This window comes from Dama dama, chromosome 14 (assembly GCF_033118175.1).
Source record: "Dama dama isolate Ldn47 chromosome 14, ASM3311817v1, whole genome shotgun sequence".
In the NCBI taxonomy this organism is placed as follows: domain Eukaryota; kingdom Metazoa; phylum Chordata; class Mammalia; order Artiodactyla; family Cervidae; genus Dama; species Dama dama.
This window is the reverse complement of record NC_083694.1, coordinates 63,466,182-63,492,550: the sequence shown is the minus strand read 5'-3', so window position 1 is coordinate 63,492,550 and position 26,369 is coordinate 63,466,182. Positions and strand designations below refer to the sequence as shown.

General features: G+C 37.4%; 1 protein-coding gene across 3 annotated transcripts in view; it reads right to left on the bottom strand.

Annotated features, from left to right (window-relative positions):
* The window catches only part of HMCN1 (hemicentin 1), a 525,163-nt gene that overhangs the window by 21,519 nt on the left and 477,275 nt on the right, over positions 1 to 26,369 (bottom strand). For 2 of the 3 annotated variants that reach the window (XM_061160937.1, XM_061160938.1), the window contains exons 94-102: positions 23,046 to 23,195; positions 22,610 to 22,747; positions 21,188 to 21,309; positions 20,313 to 20,550; positions 14,733 to 14,795; positions 13,469 to 13,588; positions 12,431 to 12,565; positions 2,951 to 3,064; positions 1,904 to 2,029 (exon numbers count right to left, since the gene is read on the bottom strand). In XM_061160937.1, the coding sequence (XP_061016920.1) occupies positions 1,904 to 2,029; positions 2,951 to 3,064; positions 12,431 to 12,565; positions 13,469 to 13,588; positions 14,733 to 14,795; positions 20,313 to 20,550; positions 21,188 to 21,309; positions 22,610 to 22,747; positions 23,046 to 23,195 (1,206 nt within the window). Of the gene's footprint in view, positions 1 to 1,903; positions 2,030 to 2,950; positions 3,065 to 12,430; positions 12,566 to 13,468; positions 13,589 to 14,732; positions 14,796 to 15,560; positions 16,762 to 20,312; positions 20,551 to 21,187; positions 21,310 to 22,609; positions 22,748 to 23,045; positions 23,196 to 26,369 lie in introns of those variants that run through there. The other variant, XM_061160939.1, reaches the window with a different exon arrangement.

The window sequence follows — 26,369 nt, the reverse complement described above, 5'->3', positions numbered from 1 at the left end:
ATTTCTAGCTGCTAGCTAGAGATGTCCATCACCATATTTTAATAGAACTTCAAACTCAGCATGTTCAGAGTATAATTACTCTTATCATTACTCTCATTTATGATAACAGCATTCTGTTTTCCCAAACTGTAGACATCAGACTTATCTTTATTCCCTAAATTTCCAAGACTGAGTAATTCTACTTCTTTCAAACAAAGCCATGTATCCCCGTTTTCCATTCATGTAGCGATATTTTTGCTATATCTTCTTAAACAATCTTCTGATCTTTCAGCTTATCTTATTTCTAATTAATCTTATATATAACTAGAGTCGATATTCTTAAAAATACAGTTACAGATAACTGTATATGATGCTATGAATTGGCTACTATTCATAGGAATTTAGAAAAATATTTACCTATATCCATATTGCTGAAAATGGTCTTTGCAATCTGATAGTCCACCCTCAATACTAAACCTTCTTGTATCTCAACAAAGATCAACAAGTGGTCACTACTCCTTCATTTATATCTACAATCTCCCCTCTCTCTTACATTATTTTGAAACAAATCCAAGGCATATTTTAACTTTATTAATGTTTCAGTACTAAATTCTTAAAATGTCCCATTTTAAAAATGAGAAACATCTATGTTCCTCTACAGAAACTCAAATTTCTGTGTCATTTTAAGACTTGTTCAAGGTCAGATAGCTGTTAAGAAGGATGAATTTTAACATGTTCTCCCTAACTCCAGCTCTTTCCCCTTCATACAGGGCTATTTTTCTTTCCTTTTACTACCACCTCCACATACTAACATCCCATTCAAGGATAATTTAAATATGATCACTTCCATGACATGGCTGTTAGTCACTCCTATTAGATATGAGCACTCTTTTGAGTACTCTTAAGCAATTTTATCTGTACCTCTTTTTTTTTTAAAAAAAAATAAGCTTTCTTTAATTTTCGGCTGTGCTGGGTCTTCGTTGCTGTGCACGGGCTTTCTCTAACCGTGGGAAGCGTAAGCTACTCTCTGGTTGTGGAGCACAGGCTTCTCATTGCAATGGCTTCTTTTGTTGCGGAGCACAGGCTTTAGGGCGCATTAGCTTCAGTACTTGCAGCGCGAGGGCTCAGTTGTGGTACATGGACTTAGCTGCCCCGAGGTATGTGGGATCTTCCTGGACCAGGGATTGAACCTGGGTCCCCTGCTTTGGAATATGGATTCTTATCCACTTAGACCATCAGGGAAGTCCTACTTGTACCTCTTTTATGGCATTTCATCTTATATTAATGTTTTCTTTTTTTTTTTTTTTCTTTTGGTGAGGCAAGTGGAGTTGGCTGATCTATCCCAGGCGATTGTAAGTATATGAGCGCAGGAATGCTATCTGCTTCAGTTCTGTAAATTGTGAAGCTCACAGTTCTGCCAACTATGGCAGACTAGCACAGAGTAGGCACACAAAGAACAAACTTAGGGAGAAATATAATTTACTTCATTGTCTGGTCATTGATTTAACATTTAAAGAATATTTAGTTTTAAAATAATTATATTTTGAACTTTCAATAAGTCTCTACAAACAAGTTTTTCTTAACCCCTCCAATGAACTTCTTAACATGTATGCTAAATTTCATATTAGAAATTATGTGAGATAATATTAATGTATGTGGATATTCAACTATATAAACCAATTGTGTGATTCATGGGAGCTCAAAATGGTCTAAGTCTCTTGGGTGAGCTTTCATTTCCTGGTATGGTCATGATGCTAGGACTTCAGAGCTCAACCATACGAGAAGTTGGTAGTAAAAAACCTATAGAAAAAGATATTTCTTTGTTGGATGAAATTTATTCTAATCATTAGTTTTAAGCAAGGATGCCTTATTTGGCTTGTTCACAGTAAATGGATCTCAGTCACTGAAATAGCCAGACACTCACCAATGCAGGTTCCATTTTCTGCCTTGGTCATTCCATTTGGACAGAGATCAATGCATTTATAGCCACCGCGAGTGTTCTTGCAATGCTGATCTGGTCTGCACACATTCTGTCTACACTCATTTATATCTTGATAAAAGAACAAAGATAATGCAGATTGAGAAAGTGATTTCTTCCACTTTTTCATAAAAATATGCCTTTGAATTTTAAGGATAAATAATATAGATGACTATATAATCATGATATAAGGTTGAAGTGTTTAAATCCATCAAGGTATGTAACACACTTTATTTTAGAACATAATGATAAAAACTAAAAATATTATAGATGGAAGCCATGCCAAAACATTTCCCCCTCCTAGAAAAATAAAAATTATATGTATATTTAATTGCTAAGTTGTGTCTGACTCTTTGCAACCCCATGGACTGCAGCCCACCAGGCTCCTCTGTCCATGGGATTCCTAAGCAAGAATACTGAAGTGGGTAGCTATTTCTTTCTCCAGGGAATCTTCCTGACTCAGAGACTGAACCCGAGTCTCCTGCCTTGCTGGCAGTTTCTTCACCAACTTAGTCACCAGGAAAGTTGTATATTATATATATAACTATGTGTGTGTATGTTATTGCTCAGTCGTGTCCCACTCTTCTTGACCCCATGAACTATAGCCCGCCAGACTCCTCTGTCCATGGAATTCTCCAGGCAGAATACTGGAGTGGGTAGCTATTCCCTTCTCCAGAGGATCTTCCGGACCTAGGGATGGAACCTGGGTTTCCTGCATTGCAGGCAGATTCTTCATTGTCTGAACCACGAGGGAAGCCCATATATAACCATATACACACATATGTTATGATTTTGTGAAAAATGGTAATAGAGAACATGTTAAAAATGGTTGTAAAATTGGAAAATGAAACCTGTAAAGTACAGCATTTGTTTCCTTTTGTTTTTGCACAGATCACATAAACGATGCCTGGTAGGTGCCCTATATCACACACGGGTTCAATCAGACAGCATTAAGACGACATCACTGCTTTGAATTCGTAGCCCTGTCCTTACCCACACATTTTCTGCCTTTGAGCTGATACCCAGGTTCACATCCACAGTGAAAACTTCCTATGGCATTGAAACATCGGTGGTGACAGGGGCTGGATTCTTGACATTCATTAATATCTGTTAAATAAAACTTTCATTACATGCTGTGAGAAGACAGGTTTATCCCAAATGTCTAATATTTTAGTGATCTTTGATCAATATTATGTTTAAGATCTTCCCTAAAAAGAATCCAATCTAACTGCTCTCAAGAGATCTGCTAGATAATTAATAGAATTAACTGCTAGTGAGGGTTTCTCTCTTTAACACTCTCCCAAGATTGACATTTGCTATTGCTTCAGAGCTATGTTGATGTAATACTTCTGTAGTTTAACTATTTTGTTTACTTTATGGCTCCCATTCCTGTTTTTAGGAACTTTCAGCCCTGGAACATAGCTGACAGAATGAGGTACTGAAAATAAATAATAGTAAAGTTAGGGTCTTCTGCAACATCTATTGAAATTTGAACTTTCTTCAGGATTTTTGCTGTTATTACCTGATGCAGGTCTTTATCACGTTGTACTCAAATGACTGCGGCAACTTTAGCTTTTATCCTCATCTGCAGTCACTGCCAAGTTAATCTTTGTGAACATCATCTGGGTCACAGTGTAATGGAAAAAAAGTGCAACGGTGAATTCCCCCAACTGAGGCGTATGTGCTTGGATTTTGTTCCTTCTCTTTTCTCATTCCTTCTGTTCCCAGAAAAAGGGAGATGACTACTTCCATTTAAGAAAGGTTCCTCTACTTGAGCTTTTGATCTCTGTGGTCTGTCTTCTCCTTCCTCACTAAGATGAGAACTGTGGTCCACCAAGCATTTCCTCCTCTCATATGTTCCTAAAGCTCTTCGTCCTTACTGCCATCTTTCCTATAACCCTGTAGCCATAATCAAATCTTTCCTTTCTCCACAGAGTCCCTCTCTCAGGTCTATACTCACCTCAAGCTCTGGCCACTTCCCTATTGTCCTATTCCAAACCCTTAGAGGAACAAAACATATTTTAGGGTCTTGGTGTTCTCATCTTACATTCCTAAATTTGAAATTTCCATATCTTATTTTGTTCTTATTTTCTATTTCAAATCTTCTAATTTAATCTTTCAAAATCTGTACATATAAATGCACAAATGTGTTAACATTTTTTTTTTTAATTAAATTTTTATCTTGTATTGGGCTATAGTTGATTTACAATGTTGGTTAGTTTCAGGTGTATAGTAAAGTGGTTCAGTTACATATGTACATATATCCATTATTTTCCCATATAGCTTATTACAGAATATTGAGTAGTGCTCCCTGTATTATACAGTAGGTCTTTGTTGATTATTATATATGTGTATGTGTGCTAAATCACTTCAGTCATGTCCAACTCTTTGTGACCCTATGGACCTTAGCGTGCCAGGCTCCTCTGTCCCTAGTATTCTCCAGGCATGAATACTGGAAAGGATTGCCATTTCCTACTCCAGGGCATCTTCCTGACCCAGGGATCAAACCTGCATCTCTTATGTCTCCTGCATTGGCAGGAGGACTCTTTACCACTAGTGCCACATGGGAAGCCTATATAATAGTGTGTGTATCTTTATCCCAAATTCCTCATTTATCTCCTCCTCCCACCTCTTCCCCTTTGGTAACCATAAATTTGTTTTCTGTGTCTGTGGGTCTGGCTGCTTTGTAAATGAGCTCACTTGTATCATCTTTTTAGATCAAATGTGTAAGTGATGTCAATAATATTTGTCTTTCTCTAGTTTATTTACTTTGTATGATAATCTATGTTGCTGCAAATGACATTATTTCATTCTTTTTATGAGTGTGTAATATTCCATTGTATATATGTACCATATCTTTATCCATTCATGTATAGATGGACATTTAGGTTGCTACCATGTCTTAGCTACTGTAAATAATGCTGCAGTGAACACTGGGGTGCATGTGGTTTTTCAAATTATTATTTTCTCCACATATATGCCCAGGAGTGCCCATTGGTGGATGATATGGTAGTTCAATTTTTAGTTTTTTAGGGAACCTCCATACTGTTCTCCATAGTGGCTGTACCAATTTATATTCCCACTAACAGTTGGGAGTATTCCCTTTTCTCCATACCCTCTCCAGCACTTATTTGTAGACCTTTTAATGGTGGCCATCCTGACTGGTATGAGGTGATACCTCACTGTAGTTTTGATTTGCATCTCTCTAATAGTGATGTTGAGCATCTTTTCATGTGCTTTTTTGGTCATCTGTATGTCTCTGAAAAATGTCTGTTTAGATCTTCTGCTCATTTTTTGACTGGGTTGTTTGCTTTTTCATATTGAACTACATGAGCAGTTTGCATATCAATCCCTTGTCAGTTGCATCGTTTGAAAATATTTTCTCCCATTCTGTGGGTTATCTTTTTGTTTTGTTTATGGTTCCTTTGCTGTGCAAAAGCTTTTATCTTTAATTAGGTCCCATTTGTTTGTTTTTATTTCAGTTACTCTAGGAGGTGGATCCAAAAATATATTGCTGTGATTCATGTCAAGGAGTATTCTGCCTACATTTTCCTCTAAGTTTTACAGTGTCCAGTTTCACATTTAGCCTTTAATCCATTGAGTTTATCTTTGTATTTGGTGTTAGAAAATGTTCTAACTTCATTCTTTTATGTGTAGCTGTCCAGTTTTTCCAGAACCGATTATTGAAGAGCCTTTCTTTTCTCTATTATATATTCTTGCCTTTTTGTTATAAATTAATTGGCTATAGGTGTGTGGGGTTTATTCCTGGGCTTTCTATCCTGTTCCATTGATCTATATTTCTGTTTTTGTGGCAGTACCATACTGTTTTGATTACTGCAGTTTTGTAGTATAATCTGAAGTTAGGGAGCCTGATTCTCCCAGCTCCATTTTTCTTAGAATTGCTTTGGCTATTTTGAGTCTTTTATGTTTCCATACAAATTTAAAAATCTTTGTTCTAGTTCTGTTCAGAATGTCACTGGTATTTTGATATTAACTGCATTGGAATCTGTAAATTGCCTTGGGTAGTATGGTCATGTTGACAATGTTGATTTTTTTTCAATCCAGGAACATGGTATATCTTTCCATTTACTTGAATCATCTTTGATTTCTTTCATCAGCATCTTGTAGTTTTCAGAGTACAAATCTTTTACCTCCTTAGGTAGATTTATTCCTAGGCATTTTAATCTTTTTGCTGTGATGGTAAATGGGATTGTTTCCTTAATTTATTCTTAAGTAACTTATAATTTTTTCTGATCTTTTGCTGTCTTATAGAAATGCAACAGACTTTTGGCTATTAGTTTTGTATCCTGAAAATTTCCCCAATTCGTTTATGAGCTCTAGTAGTTTTCTGGTAGCACCTTTCGTATTTTCTATGTATAGTATAATGTAACCTGCAAAGAGTGACAGTTTTACGTCTTCTTTTCCAATTTGGATTCCTTTTCTTTCTTTCTTCTCTGGCTTCCATGACTAGGACTTGCAAAATTATATTGAATAAAAGTGGTGAGAGTGGACATCCTTGTCTTGTTCCTGATCTTCGAAGAAAAGCTTTCAGCTTTTCTCCATTGGGCATGATGTTTGCTGTGGATATGTCATATGGCTTTTATTATGTTGAGTTAAGTTCCCTTTATCCCCACTTTCTGGAGAGTTTTTTCATAAAGGGATGTTGATTTTTTTCAAAAAGCTTTTTCTGCATATATTGAGATGATCATATGGCTTTATTCTTCAGTCTTGTTACTGTGGTATATCACACTGATTTGCAGATATTAAAAAATTCTTGCATCCCTGGGATAAATCTCATTTGATCATGGTATATGATTCTTGTAATGTATTGTTGGATTCGGTTTGCTAATATTTTGTTGTGGGTTTTTGCATCTGTGTTCATCAGTGATATTCACCTGTAAGTTTCCCTTTTCTTGTGGTGTCTTTGTCATGTTTTCATATCAGAGTGATGGTGTCCCCATTGAATGAGTTTCAATTTCAGTACTTGTGATTGGTCTGTTCATGAAAGTCACTCAGTCACGTCCAACTCTTTGTGACTCCATGGACTATACAGTCCATGGAATTCTCCAGGCCAGAATTCTGAAGTGGGTAGCCCTTCCCTTCTCCAGGGGATCTTCCCAACCAAGGGATTGAACCAGGGTCTCCCACATTGCAGGTGGATTCTTTACCAGCGGAGCCACAAGGGAAGCCCAAGAATACTGGAGTGGGTAGCCTATCCCTTCTCCAGTAGATTTTCCTGACCCAGGAATCAAACAGGGTCTCCTGCATTGCAGGCGGATTCTTTACAAACTGAGCTATGGTTTGTTCATGTTGTCTATTTATTCCTGACAGTTTTGGGAGACTGTACTTTCCTAAGAATTTGTTCATTTCTTCTAGGTTGTCCATTTTATTGGCATATAGTTGTTTGTAGTAGTCTCTTACAATCCTTTGTATTTCTGTGGTGTCATTTGTAGTTTCTCCTTTTTTTATTTCAATAATTTTATTGATTTGAGCCCACTCCCTTTTTTTGATGAGTCTGGCTAAAGCTTTATCAATTTTATTTTTTCAAAGAACATCTTTTAGTTTAACTGATCTTTTCTATTGTTTTTTGTCTGTATTTCATTTATTTTTGCTCTGATCTTTATTATTTCTTCCCTTCTACTAATTTTGGGTTTTGTTTCTCTTTCTCTAGTTGCTCTAGGTGTAAGGTAAGTTGTTTATGTGAGATTTTTCTTGTTTCCTGAGGTAAGACTGTATTGCTATAAACTTCCCTCTTAAACTGCTTTTGCTGCATCCCAACGTTTTTGGATCGTTGTGTTTTCATTTGAGTCCTTTTTGATTTCCTCTTTGATTTCGTCAGTGATCCATTTTTTTTTTTTTGTCATTTAGTCTCCATGTGTTTGTGTTTTGAGCAGTTTTTTTTTTTAATAGTTGATGTCTAATTTCATAGTGCTGTGGCTGCAAAAGAAATTTCAATTTAATATACCAGGGTTTTCTTTGTGGCTCAGTATGTGATCAATCATGGAAAATGTTCCATATGCACTTGAGAAGAATGTGTATTCTGCTACCTTTGGATGAAATGCTCTATGAATATGAATTAAGTCCATCAGGGCTAATATGTCCTTTGAGGCCTATGTTTCCTTATTGACTTTTTTCTCTGATCCATTCATTGAGGTAAGTGGGGCATTAAAGTCTCCCACTATTCTTCTGTTACTATTGACTTGTGTTACTTGTACTTCTATGGCTGTTAGCATTTGTCTTATATATTGAGGTGCTCCTATGTTGGGTACGTGTATATTTGCAACTGTCATCTCTTTTTGGATCGATCCCTTGATCATGTAGTATTCTTTGTCTTTTGTAACAGTCTTTATTTTGAAGTCTATTTTGTCTGATATGACTGTCACTACTCCGGCTTTCTTTTAATTTCCATTTGCATGGAATACCTATTTCCATTCCCTCACTTTGTCTGTATGGTCTCTAGATATGAAGTGGGTCTCTTAGACAATATAGATGAAAGTAATTATTAGTATGTATGATCTTATTGCCATTTTGTTAATTCTTTAGGATTTGCTTTTGTAGGTCCCTTCCTCTTTTGTTCTCTTCTACTGTGATTTTATAACTATCTTTGGTGTTGTGCTTGGATTGATCTTTCTTTTTTGTGTATACATCTATTGTAGATTTTTGGTTTGCAGCTATTAATACCATGAGGTTTTGATATAGCAGTCTATAAACATACAAGATTGTTTTAAGTTGCTGGCCTCTTAATTTCAAATGCATTTCTAATATCCTGCATTTGCACTCTCCTGATTATTGCTGGTTTGATACCATTTTTGTTTGTAAATGATCTTCTATCCTTACAGTTTGTTTGACTTTACTGATGAACTTTCCCATTTATAATTTTCTTTTTTTTAGTTGTGGCCTTTTCTTTTCCACCTAGAGAAGTTTCTTCAGCATTTGTTGTAAAGCTGGTTTGGTGGTGCTAAATTCTCTTAGCTTTTGCTTGTCTATAAAACCTTTGATTTCTCTGTTGAATCTGAATGAGAGCCTTGCTGGGTAGAGTATTCTTGTTTATAGGTTTTCCCCTTTCATCACTTTAAATATATCATGCCAGTCCTTTCAAGCTGCAGAGTTTCTGCTAAAAAGTCAGATGATAACCATATGGGGATTCCCTTGTATGTTACTTGCTGCTTTCCCTTTGTTGCTTTTAATATTTTCTCGTTGGTCTTTAATTTTTGTCAGTTTGATAAATGTGTGTCTTGGCGTCTTCCTCCTTGGGTTTATCCTGTATGGGACTCTGTGCTTCCAGGACTTGAATGTCTGCTTTCCCATGTTAGGGAAGTTTTTGGCTATTTCTTCCAACTGTTTTCTCAGGACCTTTCTCTTCTCCTTCTGCGACCGACCCCTTTAATGTGAATTTTGGTGCTTTAATGTCTAAGAGGTCTCTTAAACTGTTCTCACTTCTTTTCATTCTTTTTTCCTTATTCTGTTCTGCAGCAGTGATTTCCACCAATACCAATCTCTTCTTCTAGTTCACTTAACTTGCTCTTCTGCCTCATTTATTCTGGTACTGATGCCGTAGAGCGTATTTTTCATTCCACTTACTGTATTGCTCAACTCTGGTTTTTTTTTTTTTTTAGTTTTTAGGTCTTTGTGACACATTTCAGGTATCTTTTCAGTCTGTGCCTCCACTGTCTTTCTGAATCTTGGATCATCTTTACTGTCATATCTGAATTCTTTTTCAGTCTGACTGCCTTACTCCACTTCACTTCATTGTTCTTCTGGGCTTTTATCTTGTTCCTTCAGTTGGAACATCTCTGCTGACTCATTTTGTCTAACTTTATGTGTTTGTGGCCTCCTTTTCTCAGGCGGCAGGTATGTAATTATGCTTGCTTCTGGTATCTGCCTCTGGTGGGTGATGATGGTCCAGAGGCTTGTACAGGCTTCCTAGTGGGAGGGATTGATGCCTGCCCACTGGTGGAGCTGGGCCTTGTCTCTCTGGTAGGCAGGTCCATGTCAGGGGTATGTTTAAACATAGCCTGTGAGCTCAGGCTTTAGGCAGTCTGTCTGCCTTTTCACCCTGTGGGTTCTTTGGCCTGAGGTGTCCAAGCACAGGAGACTGCAGTCTGTTGGGTGAGCCCAGGTCTTGCTGTTGAGACCTCTGAGAAAGCTCACGCCAATGAATATTCCCTGGAGCCTCTGCCTCTAGTGTCCTTGCCCACATAGAGAGCCTCAGCTGACCCCTCCTCTCCAAAAGACCCTCTGAGACCCACAGGTAGGTATGGCTCAGGCTCTTATGTAGTCACTGCTTTACTGTATTTCCCAGGGCATGTAAAACCTTGTGTGTGCCTCCAAGAGTGGAATGTCTGTTTCCTCCCAGTCCTGTGGAGCTCCTGGCCTTCAAAGCCAAATGCTCTGGGAGCTCTTCCACCCAATGTCAGACTCACAGGCTAAGGAGCCTGACATATGGAGCTTAGCACTCTCACTCCTGGGGAGAACCTCTGTGATATAAATATTTTTCACTTTGTGGTAGGAATGAAATTTGATTATATCACAAATATGCTCCTTCTATCATTTCACTGTGGCGGCTTCTTCATCTTTGGATGTACAGAATATCTTTTTTGGTAGGTGTCAGTCTTTTTTGTTCAGTGGTTCGTTGTAAGTTTGGTGATTTCATGAGAGGAGGTGAGCTCAAGTCCTTCTACTCCCCCATTTTGTCTGCTCCCTGCTCTGTGATCATATACTTTGAAAAGATTCTCTTGTGCAGTTTTTCTTCTTCTTTTGCTTGGCCTCTATCCTTTTTACCCTTCTTGTTCACCAAAGCCAACCTATAGTAACAATCTAATATAAATAACATCTGTAGTTAGTATAGAAATGGTAATAGCATATTTCTTTTATGTACACCTGTAGCTCTCCCTAAATATATAAATACACTTCCTTTTTTCTTTTGTTACTGTTTGTTTTCCAGTCACATAATCTTTTCTACACAAGTTACATATGCTTTCCTACATCTTAGTATTCTCACTAACGGATGTCTCATGGAAATTCCTCTAAGCCAAACAGTACAGCTTCATCCCATTCTTTGTAATGGCCACACAGTGGTTTATGGTAAAGATATGCCATAATTCATTCATTCTTTCTACTATTGATAAGAATTTAGCTTTGTATCCACTGTGCCTTTCCTTGGAAAATCCAGACAGCAGTTTTATTCATAATTGCTAAAACTTGAAGTGCCAAGATGTCCTTTGGTAGGCGAATGGATAAATAAATTGTGGTAGAGTCATCCAATGGATTATTTTTCAGCACTAAAAAGAAAGGAGCTATCAACTGATGGAAAGACATGGAGGAAACATACATGTGTATTACTAAGTGAAAGAAGCTGATCTGAAAAGGCTACATACTGCATAATTCTAACTATATGACATTATGGAAAAGGTAAAGCTAGAGAGACAATAAAAACATCAATATTCCCAGAGGTTGAGGGAGGGAAGGATGACTAGGTGTAACATAGATTTTTTGGGTAGGGAAACAATCCTGCATGATACTATAATGGAGGATACATGACATTTGAATATAGAACATCAAGAGTAAATTCTAATGTAAACAATGGACTTTTGGTTGTTATAATGTGTCAGTGTAGGTTTATCCTTGGTAAAAAATGTACCACTCTAGAAGGAATTTGATAGTGGGGGAGGCTGTGAAGGAGTTGGGGCAGGGAGAATTTAGAAAATCTCTTTCCATTCTACTCAAATTTGCTGTGAATCTAAAATTCCTTTAAAAAGTAAGTTTTATATCAAAAGTCCTGCAATAAATAGCAGTCTTATGAAATGGAGGGTTTTTTTTTTTTTTTTTTTTTTAAATAAGAGAAAAGGTTTATTTCTATGCACATAGGTGCCAACCAAAAAAGTAACATGTTTCATTGTGATAGGTCTGGTTTATAAGCCTTTAACTAACAGCAGAAATGAAGAGGGGATAATTGACTTCTATGATAAGAACAGACAGGGTTCTTTAGAAAACAATGAGATAAAAGAGATTGTATGATAATATTTATCTGTACAAGGATGAGTGATTTTTGCATCTTCTTCAGGATCATGAAATACCCTGCAGAAGAGATTTATGGTAGGGTTACTCTATGTCTCTCTCCTGGGACTAGACTCTACCCTGAAGAGGTAATTGATAGTCATGGTCATTTCTCAGAAGTTTCTGCTTTTACTCAGGTGAGGGGAGCTCTAAGAAGGCTTTCTTGTACATCTGTTGAATCTCAAGTATGAAACATTTTATTAAGATCATGCTGTATGATCTCCTCTTTCAAGTATTATAGGCAAGTTTTATTCAAAATCACTGTTACAAATACTTAAAATAGCCATAGAATATTACATTTAAATATTTTACTGTGAAGCTCAATCTGTTAAATGGAGTTCACCCTAAATGGTCCAATAGGCAGTGTTTTTAACTCTTAATATAATGAAGATAAAGCAAGGGCTTCCATTTGTATACCTTGACAACTCAGCCCATCACTGGTTCTTCGAAAGCCAATTCCACAGCGGACTACACAGCGATAGGATCCAATGGTATTATCACAGTCCTGACCAGCATGGCAGGTGTATCCACCCAAAGCACACTCATCAATATCTGCAACAAAGTGATTCATTTAACAAAGGAGAGTGGGAAAAAAAAACAAGAACCTGCTGTGAAATAAGAATAAGGAAAGCAATGAGTGACACTTGAAATATACAAGAGCAAGAATGTTGAATTTTGGGGTAGGTCCCTTCAGATGGGTTGAAGAGCTGACAAGCTCATAGCAGGACAGTGTGTATCTTCAAAGACCAGGCCATCCATCAGACCACTTATAAGTTAGGTGACTGAAAAAAGGTACTTCTTTCTAACATCTGAGTTCTTATTTGTAAAATGAGGATAATAATATTTGTCTCTCGGTACTGCTTTAAAAATTAAAGGAAATAATGTATACAAAGTGTCCAATGCATATGAACATTCCCATAGAAGTTCTTCCTATGCCCTCTTATGTCCCTACTCCCTCTCTCTCTTGTATTTAGACGGAGGCCTCCTTGGGCACAGAGGGAGAAATCCTTTCTTCTTTTCATTTTTTTACTTATAAGTTAGGCTCCTATACCATTTCTAACTTTGAAGCGTACCTAGAATCTGATAGAAATGTGTGATTTCTTTTTTTTTAATGTTCCTAAAGTCCTACCAGGATTGTGCAGTTCACTTAAATTCTTTATAACCTTATTTTTCCTTGGTGTTATCCCTGTAAAATGCATATGGTAACAGGCCTGCCTGCCTCTCATCATTGTATTGTGGGGATTGAGTGAATCATTAGAGGCATCCCTGCCCACAGAGTGCCCCATAAGAAGGCAGTGTGTGAGCAGTCTTCTCTCTGCCTTCCTTTTTCAACTTAATGAAGGCAGAGGCAGAAACAGTAGTAAAGAAGAGTCTTGGTCTTCCGTGCTTTTCCTAGGTCAGAGATTGCCATGCCCATTGCTTAAATGTGTGGATTAGATTTAGCCGTGTGACTACCTTGACAAGTTCTTCCATCGGCAGCTATGGTGAGGCCTTTGGGGCAGGAGCAGTAATAGGTTCCCATGGCATTGTGACAGAAATGAGAGCAGGGATTCCCTGCGGCACACTCATCTTCATCTGGAAGAAGAAACAAGACCCAGTTAGTATGGAGAAGCCCTACTTTCAAGGGGTTATTAAAGTGGGTGAAAAGAGTTGCCTGTAGAGGCCAATGAATGGATCCAGTGTAACAGAAAATGCTCCATGTGCCACAGAATAGAAACACAAAATGAAATTACTTTTGGGGTCTCACATTATCTCTGACAGTGGTTGGATTAATTTTAAAACAACAATGATGAAAGCTAAGACATAATGACCATGTACTGTGATTGAAATGCTTTTTATTATACCTATGTTATCTCAACATTCCTAGGATTCCTATTCTCATTTGCATGCTAAAATTGAGGAACAAAGAGGTTAACTAAATTGCTGAAGGTCACATAGGTCATTATCGGCAGAGCTGGGATTTGAACCTGGATAGTACAGTTTCTAAAGATGACCTTTTTATCATTTTTATCACTGTATGATGTTTCATTGCCTAGCAGCAAAGAGAAAGGCACTGTGTATGCCAGTCTGAGCTCCTCTAGCCATTTATTTGGGCTTCCCTGGTGGCTCAGAGGTTAAAGTGTCTGCCTGCAATGCGGGAGACCTGGGTTCGATTCCTGGGTCAGGAAGATCCCCTGGAGAAGGAAATGGCAATCCACTCCAGTATTCTTGCCTGGAGAATCCCATTTATTTAGCTGTTTACTTATCTGTGACTCATTTGCACTGGCACATGGATGGCACAAGGCAGGTTTAGTCATCAGTCCTCCACCCACAATCCAGCCCTATGCTACAACGGGGCACTTCTAGGGTTAGGTGGCTTAGCGATGAATTACTGCTCTTTCACATGCGTGGCAATCAGGTGGTCAAACACATTCCAGTGTTTGGTTTCTGTGTCCAGTCTACCCCTGCACTTGATCATGATCCCTGACATACTTGACTGTGAAACTAGCTGAAACAGCATGGCTCTGTATCTGTCTTAAATCCAAACCTAGCTCTGCCATCTGATAGCTGAGTGAACTGAGGCACTCAGCTTCTTCACGTCTCAATTTCCTCACCTGTAAAATGAGACTGAGAACTATTGTGATTAACAAATAGCTAGCAAAATGACAGTAAATGTCCATTAATGATAGCATGAACAGATTATGAAAAACAAAAATGCATCATTTATTCTTGTACTTACCAGCACAAAAGGGTCCAACCGAGTCTAAGGCAAACCCAGAGGGACACTGATTACTGCGTTCTCCTACCGTAAAGACAAAAGCAAAATTAACTGACTTGTTAGAACTTTAGCACATTATTTCTTTCCAGAACCATCCTCCCTGGGAAGATATGCCAAAAGTGGAACACATGAGACAGCAAATGCAATAGGTGAAAACAAGCAGAATGGAAAACCTTTCCTGTTTCTCAACCAAGAACTAAATGAATCATAGTAGAGACTGTTGGCAAGCAGCCAATGGAAGCAGATTTTCTGCTTAAGTAGTTTACATGAATCAAAAGAAAATTAATTATTCTTTAATAACAAAAAAGTATATGAATCAATGTGACTGCCAGGCATAACCACAGGCAAAATCCTATTCTTCCAGCCATTTACTTTCTCTGTTCCCGAAGTTGGAATGGTATTTTGAAAACCCTTAAAATAATTTATGCCAGTAAAAAACAAACTCTAATGAAGAAAACCTCTCCTTTTGTCAATCTCCATTTGCACAGTGAAGCATCTGGGGCAAACTTCCTCTGTGTATAACCAAGTGTTCTCCTTTCCATGTAGTCAAAGCAAGAAGAAACAGGCATATCATTATGGGATAGATGTTAGATTAGCATTAGAAGAAAACATATTAACAAGAATAGGTAGGTTAGGGAATCTCTTTTCTTATAATGTAACTGTTTTGATGGATGTAAGTTATTTTACCAATATACTATAAACATTAATGAGATGCAAAACTTAAACTAATTTTCAAGTTACCAAAGTAATATAAACACACACACACACCTTAAAAGACAATCATTGACATAATAGATTTCTCTTAAGGGGAATTTTGTTTAATTCATATAATACACTGAGTTTATATTCAATCTCTTAGAAATTATCTTAGATTTTCCTTCAATTCCAAATACATGAGATGGTTTACTTTTATTGCTTTAGGTGTTCTTCATAGAGTGAGGCTGCATATTTATTTTTCATATTCATTCTACTTTGGAGAGTCTCTGATTACAAAGTTATTTAAGCCCTGCTGAGACCATGACACTGTTCAAAACTCTCATACATTTATATTTGTGGGGGGTGGAAGAAATACTACTCCAGTGAATATAGTTCCTTGACTAGAAAGCTAAAGCCTTACTTGCTATTTCTAGGTAATCAAACTGTTTAAAACCTTGAAGAGAAAGCAGAGGTTCATGATCCATTTCCTCTCCAAGTGTAAAAATGACCCTGAGGGTATCCAAGCCTTCCTGCATCTTCAAGGGAATGGGGGCAGGGTAGATGCGATAGAAACGTTTGCTAAATGATAGCTGATTGTCACACAGTACTGTGAGTTTCATGTGCTATATTACATTTAAATCTCAGAACTCCCCACCTCCCATCATAACCAATTTTTAGGTGAAGAATTTGAGACTGAGGTCATGCAAGTAACCTAAAGTCAAAGGTAATAAAATTATAATCTGGAACAAGGATTTAGATGCAAGTCCGTGTGACTTTCAACCACTGAACTCAAGAAAACAATTCAGATGACCCAATCTCCTTTCTTTTTATGGCAGAGTAATATTCCATTATGTATATGTACTACATCTTCTTTATCCATTCATCTGTGAATGGACATTTAGGTTGCTTCCAAAGTCCTGGCTATTGTAAATAGTGCTATGATGAATACTGGGTGCAGATGTATTTTTGAATTATGGTTTTCTCAGGGCAAATGCTCAGTAGTGGAATGCTGGGTCATATGGTAGTTCTATTTTTAGTTTTTTAAGGACCTTCATACTGTGCTCCATAGTGACTGTATCAATTTACATTCCCACAAAAAGTGTAAGAGAGTTCTCTTTTTTTCTCCACATCCTCTCCAGCAATTTTTATTTATAGATTTTCTGATGATGGCCATTCTGACCTGAGATGATGATACTTCATTGTAGTTTTGATCTGTATCTCTCTAATAATTAGTAATTTTGATCATCTTTTCACGTGTCTCTTGGTCATCTGTATGTCTTCTTTAGAGAAATGTCTGTCACATAGAGTGAAGTAAGAAAAAAATACTGATATTAATACATGTATATGGAATCTAGAAAAATGGTACAGATGAGCCTATTTGCAGGGCAGGATTAGAGGCACAGATGTAGGGGATGGATGTGTGGACACGGCAGGGGGAGAGGTCGGTGGGATGAACTGGGAGAGTGGCGCTGACATATATGCGCTGCCATGTGTTAACAGACGGAGAGCTGACTGTATGGTGCAAGGAGTTCAGCTCAGTGCTCTGTGATGACCGAGGTGTGGGGAGGGAGGGAGGGGTATACGTATACAGGCAGCTGATTCACTTCACTCTGCGGCAGAAACTAACACGATGTGGTAAAGCAGCTATACCCCAACATAAAGTTTTAAAAGGAATACAATTCAGGTGGTTATAATTCATGCTTCATTTTTATTCACTCATTTACATATGCCGTAATGTAGCCAGTATGTTGCGTACAGCATTGTGTTGGGGCCACAGTTGTGGAAAAATGTGTCACATAAATATAAGTTATTATCTGATAGAAGCTTTAGAATTTGGTTCTAAACAGGGAGATAGCTTCCATGAGGCGGCATCTGGGAAGTTTGCTGGGAGAGACTTTGGTTGTCCTGATGATGACAAGATTTAATAGGAAGCCTATTTCGTGAGTGGGGTGGACCCCAGGGCAGGTTTTAAATATTGCAATGTGTGGGATAAGGATGCAAGATGAAGATGTGTCCCTTTCCCCAAAAGATTTTTGTGGAATCCAGAAAGCTGTTTGTAATTATCTATGGCTAGAACTCATCTTCCAATTATTAAACATTTTTTGTGTGATTAAAATATACAATGAACTTTCCAGGAATGCAACTGTCATGTAAATGGATGGTTCATTGTACATTGTTTTAGTCAGAATGTTACCAAGAATCACTCAATGTTTCTTTTTTTTGTTTTTAAACATAATACTTGGGCTCTAAATATTGGTTCAGCCATATAAACACTTCTATCTATAATGTCCAAAGATTTTTATATCAAAGTACATAAAATACACATTTTACTTTTACTCTTTCTCTTGTAGTTAAAGAACGTGACTTTGAATTATATCATGATTTTCTTTTTTGACACAGTAGGAAGGCAATACAAAATATTTGTGCTATGGTAATATATAATTGTAAAAACATTGACAAGTATAAAATTCTCTGTACCCTTTTCACTTGAGACAAGCTACTGCCAAGATTTTGATGCTCTTCCTTGCAGTCACTTCTATCAGTATGCTATCATATTAGTATACTATCAGAATATGCTTCAAAAAATTAAGTTAGGATCTTTTTAGACTAATAACTGCCAAACTTTACTGATACTATAATCTATTGGAGGGTTTATTAAAAATATAGATCCTTTGGTTCTACCCCAGTCAGAATGGCAAAGGAAGAAGCCTGGGAAACCTGTTTTTAAGCAGTATGAAGGTTTCCTTACAGTCACTATGATGTGGGCAACCTAGGTTTGGATCATATAGTAAAGGCTAGATACAGCAGAATCATTCAGGGGCTGTTTTAAATATACATACTCCAAGGTCCTACCTTATACTAGGTAAACCAAAATCTTTGTGTCTAGAAATCTGAACTATCATCAGGCTCTGTACAAGTCTAACTACATTGTAACCATAGTTCTAGCTTAGACCCAACAAAGAGAGAGAACATGCTGGTTAAGCAACTCAGAATGCAGGCTTGCCCCCTGGTGGTCACTTAAAAAGAAACTGCAGGTGCACAATTCTTACAACAGTCAGGAACAATAACAACCAATGGGCAACTACATCAGCTGTAATGTAATTCATAGAATCATAGTATCCAGGAATAGTAAGAGGTTTTAATGTCTCACAGTGTTTCCTTCTACCGTGGGACTCAAATCCCTCAACAGAGAGAAACCATAAAGACCATCAAGCAGTTTCAAGTTTAGAGGACTTAACACGATTGGGTAGAAAGTACATATGACTTTTCAAAAATCATTTTAATTCCTCTAGTCCCAGATAATATAAATTCATTTTAACCAAAATCCTGTGCTAAAGTTTTTTTTAAAAAATTATATGGAGGACTGGAAAAAGTAGAAGTGGAGATTAAATTAGAAAAGTAGGTGTTACTGGGGAAAAGAAAATATAACTCTTGGCTCCAGTGGCTCTTTTCTCTTGTCCAAGTTAAAAAGTAACATGCATGACAATAGTAAAATAAGGTGGTGGTGACTGACGTGGGTGGAGAAGGTGTGGGGCTATGAGGCTTCATGAATCTGAGATTAGTTAAAAAAATGTAAATATATTCTTACACTACTATGATCTCAAATTTGATTAAGTCGTTCTGATGCTGAAGATGAAAACAGTTACATGCACAACTGATGAGACCAAGGGTAAACGGTGAAAATGAATTTGTGGTGTATGTGCTGAGCATGATAAGATGATGCTGGCTAAATCTACTTGGATTTATTTTAGGAAAGCCTGCACAAAGCAAAACACACAGTCACCAGACCACTCCGAATCATTTTAGGTACACTCATGGGAGCCTAAGGTCAGTATCAAAGTCATCCAAACAGTGTCTGTAACATAATCACATGCAAGGAAGTATCTCCACGCATCAAAACCCCACGGGATATGGAATGCTAATTGTCATGGTGCCTCTTACAACTGAAAAATGGTACTCATGAACCTATATGCAGGGCAGGAATAGAGAGGCAGATATAGAAGATAGACTTGTGAACACAACGGGGGAAGGTGAGGGTGGGACAAATTGAGAGAGTAGCACTGAACCATACGCATGACTATACGTAGAGGAGAGAGCTAATGGGAAGTGGCTGTGTAAACAGGGAGCTCAGCCCAGTGCTTGTGAGGGGCCACATGAATACTGATGGCTGATTGACACTGTTTACAGCAGAAAGCAACACAACAAGGTAAGGCAATTATACCCCAAAATAAATTTAAAAATAAATATTTAAATAAAACAAAAATGAAGAAGGATATCTCAGAATATAGATACATCAAAACCCACCAGCATAGGGGTACTACTAAGACCAAGAGGAAGTAGTTCGAAAGCTATAATTTCCAAGAAAAATAAATGACAGCTGGAATTCTGGTGATTACTCTCCAGTTTTTAAAAGTTGCTTTTAAAATACAGAAACTTTTTTTTTTTTTGACTAGGCTTAGATACACCTTTACATGTTTCAGGAATTTAAAAAAAATCTTGTAAGACTCAAAACAAGAACAAATGGGCTTTATTACCCAAAGAAAAATCGTTGACACAGGATATCTTTTAAAACTGCTCTGTGTATATAGGTTTGAACAGTAACAACTCCAATATGCTATTAATATATGAAGACGCATATTAGCGAACCAAATGTACTAGAATGCTAATTGGATTGGACTTACCATAGGACTTTACTTATAAAACATAGACAACACACATGAAAAACATGTTACGTTCAGTCTGTACCTTGACATCCTTATTTTGAATGGCATCAGTGCAATTCTTTTACCCATTTAGAAAGGACTACATAGCATGAAGAGCTGGATTTCCCCTTAACCAAATTACCTTTGGAAATTGAAGCATGGATTTTAAAACCCAGTGTCTCTTCTAACTGGTTGTAGTCAGATTCCACAGAGGATGCATGAAGTGTTTCTACCAAGAAAGGCATTCTTCCCTGTGCCTCATCATAGAAGACAGTGTGGTTCCATGTGTAAGGGACGCTGATGCCATCAATGGTGAACAGCCGGGTTGAGTAGGCATACAGCTGCCCAGGACCTGTTTGAATGTAGTCCTCAGTGTAATCCTAAGAAGGACAATATGGATTTGAGGATCAGCATGGCCCATTTTTTTTCTTCTTCTTGAGGGTACTACGATATGTAGAATGAGCTAAAAATAAAAATGGTGTAGGGTCTAAAATATACAGTTCTAAATAAAAATTATAATTGTATAGCAGTGCTCAACTTAAAGTTTGAACCTACCTACCATTGTAACTACCTTAGTTTCATAATTTTAGTGTCATAAATGAGAGTTTAATAAGGGACTCAGAATTGTCGGTCAAAAGTAAAGTAAAAATGTGAAAGGGCGATTGCTTATCATCCTTTAATTTCTGGAGTACTTTTGTGGATGGTCTATAAAATCTTTTATGTAAGACTTACTATTCTCTTTGTCTATAGAAAGTTAAATGGCTTAAATCAACATAGCTCTGATCTTAGTCCTGATAAGCATGGTCATAAAACTACTAAAAGCTTATAAAGACTCCTCCTCAAAGATTTTTAGACAAAGACCACATAGCCATTTCTACCCTTAGTGGTTTAGAGATTTAATCTCCAAAGTGAACAAGGGAAACTATACAAGTTTTCTGTGCTTCTTTAATGATCTTTGACTCTTACTCTTAGCATTACTCCAGTAAACAGGGAAGGCAAGTTACCCTAATGTTTTACCTTCACGGTGACTTCCGCAGGTGACTGTAGCTGCAGGACATGGCCACTCACAATGATGTCTACCAGTAGAGCACCATCAGAATCCAAGCCCCGGGCAACATGAGTCATCCGCAAGATTTCTCCTAGGAATTACAATTGATTCATGTCAACAGCATATATACTGTGTGTGTGTGTGAGACACTTCCCAGTGGTAAAAAAATCCACCTGTGAATGCAGGTTCGATCCCTGGGTCAGGAAGATTCCCTGGAGAAGGAAATGACAACCCACTCCAGTATTCTTGCCTGGAAAACTTCATGGACAGAGGAACCTGGTGGGCTACAGTCCATGGGGGTCACAAAGAGTCAGATATGACTGAGTATGCACACATGCATATATATGTGTGTGTATATTTATAAAACATGGTTTGTGTAAGCACATTGCAGATTTTTTATACAAGTTCAGCTATGTTATTGTACTTCACACTTGATTAAATACTAATCATAAGAGAATTAAAATAGCACTTAGTCCCCAAATTAAAGACTTAGATTTACTGAATTAAAGTGATTTTAAAATTCCTTTTTTTACTTTTTTTTACAAAAATTTTCACCTGATTACACCTATAATTAGGTGAAGGAATCCACACTTTGAATTGACAAGCAATAGCAAGGCAGTTCTACAGAAATGGACTGATCGCCTGTGAGGAGACAGACAGCGTGAACAGGAAGACTGGCAACAGCTACAAGTCTCGCTCCAGCGCTTTGTTCTTTCTGATGCTTTTAGAAACAGCAAAGGGACATCTTAGGAAGTGGATTGCCATACAAAGACCCACGTGTCCCGTGGGCTGATTAAAGCTATGGTTTTCCTCAGCCCTGCTACCTTAAAGATCACTACTACAAAGGCAGACCACCTTCAAAGATACTTCATACGAAGGTCTTTAAAAAGTCGTCTGCCCTTGGAAAAGACAATGAGTTGCTAATCCATATGCATTAAAGCTAAGGATAAAGTGAAAAGTCTTTAGATTTGCTTGTTTATGTTTCCAATTTTTTGATTAAAGAATCCCTATCAGATATCATAACTGAATCTCCAGTTCAAAGACAAAAACCTTTAATTAATAGCTATGACTCAGCTTCCTGCTCTGCTTGGCCTTCAAAACCCTCTCTAAGGAATTAAAGAGAACAGATACAGGAAAGATGAAGGAAAAAAGAACTTTTAGGCTATAAAAATCACTATACTATCTGAAAACATATGGCCTCTTATAGAGCCATGTCAGTAAAAGTTTATAGGAAAATATAAAGTTGCTTTTATGTCATTTATGATAAGATGGCAACAAAACCTTGAAATTATCCTCTGTGGGAACATATAATGTATTTTTCTAAACTGCCAACTTTTACAGTGATCATATTTTTAAATAGCAATAGGATATTAAGTTCAGTTGATACGAACCAGTTGCAAATTCCACTTGGGTTTCTCTCTTGAAAACTGCATTGGTGAGGGTAAAGCCATTGACTGCTTCTCCTATTTCTTTTGCTGTTGTCCAATAAATGGGATTTAGAATAGAAACTATCTTTCTCATTGCTGGACCTAGAGAAAAAAGGGGTAAATAAGATGTCAAAGCAAAATATTTACAGCCCATTGTTACTCACAGCAAGTTATTCAAAGGGATGAATCCTAAATTTACTTGAATAACAACAAAAATATCAGCATCTAAAAATACCAGTTTTTAAAAAGAGTTTACCATTGGGATAAACTAAGGACCATTACACTGCTCATTTAGTAGTAGCATCCCTAGAAATTTTTAGTGGAAATAACAGATGAAGAAGAATAATGTATGTTTTTAAAAGGAGGCTTATTGACAACTTTTATCAGCAAAGAGACTTACCGAGACTGCGAGGTACATTGGTAATTTTGGCATGTATTATTCTAGTATCAGAGTTTGGGCTATCTGTGACCGTGGCGTTAAGGAAAGCAATTCCAAATTCAACATCATTAATGCTTCCAATAACACTTCCTCTGGCTCGCTGGGGCCCACCTATTGCGGGAAGAAAAAACATTCTTGGAAAGGAAACAATTTCATCAACATTACATTGGAGAAAAGAAAGCCAGTATTCAAAGATGCTCCAAATCTTCTCTCAAACATTTAAAATATCATATGACATCTGAATTTCAGAGTGAAATAAATAAGCTTTCAAAACATTCTACTCCCATGTAACACTCATCATCCTGCATAAATCTAGGATCCTTCCAATCTATGTACATCATAGTATTATTTCACAATCCAAAGAATACATTCAGCACCCAGTCCCAAAGCCAAAATAAAGTATGTGTTTGGTGACGGTGATGAAATGTTGATAATAATGAAGGTTTATTGAGCATGTCATGTACTACAAGAAGCACATAACATGTGTTAACTCATTTTAGCAAAAATTCTATAAGGTAAGTTTAAATAGCCACAGTTTAAATAAATAGCCAGAATTTGCAGACTAGGACAATAAAGTTCAGAGCATTCAAGTGGTTGTCCCATGATTACTTAATTAGGAAGCAACCGAATGAGGCTATAAACAGAGATCTGCTTGTCATCAAAACCCATATTCTTTATTTTTTAATTTATTTATCGGGGTACAGTTGCTTTACAATGTGTTGGTTTCTGCTGTTCAACAAAGGGAATCAGTCACATGTATACATCTAGCTCCTCCCTCTTGAGCCTCCCTCCCACCCCATCCCACCCTTCTACGTCATCACAGAGCGCCGAGGTGAGCTCCCTGTGTGTCAGAAAGAGAAAAACAAGTTATCATCCATTAATGCGTAAATGGGGGCTCTAGAAAAATGGTTCAGAAAACCCATATTCTTTTATCCATCACCTCCTTCATGAGAACACAGAAGGAAGGAGGTATCACCAATGAAAGAGCTCCAAAGCCTTGTGACAGGTCACTACCAACATAAATGTGAAGCGTTTAAGGGTTATTGTTCAGTCTTGGGTTTAAGATCAATGGCTTACCAAGCTCTTCATATTATATATATATACTGGAATATGTTTACCTTGAGAAAAACTTGAGAAGAATGTTGTACTTTTAACATTGCTGCAAAATTTATACCAAGACATTTATGCAGAGCAAGAATCATACAATCTTTTAAAAGTAACTTTACAGTAATTTTATGCCTTCTTTCCATTGTTCAACAAAAATATTGGTTACTAACACAGAATCAGTGGCTAAGGAGTCCATGCTTTGACAAGAGAGGGAAATACACTGAGAAGAAACTAATAGTTGTTTTTTTTTGCTTATTTCCAGTTTTTTTTTAAATTTATTCATTTTTAACTGAAGGATAATTGCTTTACAGAATTTTGTTGTTTTCTGTCAAACATCAAATTAATTTTATCAAAGTATAGTTGATTTACAATGTTATATGTTTCTGCATCCATTCAGAAATATTTAGCAAAGTGAATATTGCCAGGTTTTAAATAGCTTTCTTTTTAAAATTGAAATATAAGGAAAGGATTTTATGAATGACAGCTGAATGGATAAGATTAAAAAAAAATCAGAATAATCCCATAGAAATGCAAATTATATTCTTGGTATCTGGGTTCAGAGCAGCTAATAACTAAAAATATTCATTATTTGATTCCTTTTACTGAGAAGGAAATGGCAACCCACTCCAGTATTCTTGCCTGGAGAATCCCATGGACAAAGGAGCCTGGCGGGCTACAGTCCATGGGGTCGGAAAGAGTCAGACACGACTGAGCGACTAAATACACACACACCTGAGTATAGTTTAAAGCAATCATAAGGTGTTTCAGATGTTGTTGTCATGTATTATACACTGAGGCTTCTCTGATGGCTCACGGGTAAAGACTCTGCCTGCCAATGCAGGAGATGTGGGTTTGATCCCAGGTGGGGAAGATCCCGTGAAGAAGGACATGGCAACCCACTCCAGTATTCTTGCCTGGAGAATCCCAGGAACAGAGGCGCCTGGCAGGCTACAGTCCTTAGGGTTGCGAAAGAGTCGGGCATGACTTAGCAACTAAACAACAAATTATATACTGGGGAGAAATACAGTTGTATTCAATCTGAGAAAAGTCAATAAGTGTTTCATCATTTTATTTTGCATTATTTTACTAGTGAGAGAAACAGTTTTTTTCACATTGACTCACCCTTCATGTTCTTGATTATATTCATCTGTTACTCAAGTATTGAAGATACAATGGTAAGAAAGATAAAAAAGACATGAAGCTTGCTTTCATAGCACTTATATCTAAACAGGGGAGATAATTAAATTAGAATTCTCTACAAATAGATGTGAAATGCACTAATGTGTAAGATATCTACTACTCAGGGAAGTCTGAGAAAGAGGTAAAAATAGACTAGAGATGGAAAAATTAGTTGCTTAGGTCTTAGCTAAGTCGAGGACTGAGCATGCACACAAGTCAAGGAGGGCAGAGAAAGGCTTTCTGGGTAGAAGGTACAGCACATGTCACCCTTTCAGGAGATGGCGGCTTGTCACATCTGAGAAGCTAAGAGTGGAGAGTCTGGAGAGTGATGGGAACCATGCAACAAGATGACGTGGAAAAGTACATAGTAGGACCTGGCTGGCTACTTTTGTTCTTGAGTCCTAAGCAGGGCCAGAGGAGGATAGTAGGATCACTAATTTCCTTAGTTCTCAGGTCATCGCTAACGAGTGGCCTCCCATTTTGACCTTGATTCTCTAGTCTCACAGAGGAACTTGAACCCCAGTGTTCAATAGATGTCTCCTAGTTCTGTTTACCTAGTTGGGATCCTTCAAACTCTCTATCAGATCCTGTAATCCAAATTATTTGCCTATTTGGACTTCCTTCTTACACTGGGTCCCTGATACCATGAGAGACTGAGCTACAAAATGTCTCACCTGAAATGAGACCCATCACTGTGCCTACATGTTAAGAGTCTCAACATCATTGGTGATCAGCGCCATGTTGAGGAGACATATTAAGCAACTGAATGAGGGATGCTTGCTCTTTCAGCGTGCTTATATCCTATACATCTGTTCATATAACTCCTTTCTGTCACTCTTGCTGATTTTCAGGGATAATTAATTTCCAAAGCAGCCTTAAAGCTTTGGAATGTCCAATGGTGCCAATATTTCAACAGTGTAAAAATGTTCTTTTTGGTCTTCTGAAAGCCCTTAGGCAGTCCAGTTCTTTGAGATGAATACTCTTAATATTTTCCATTTC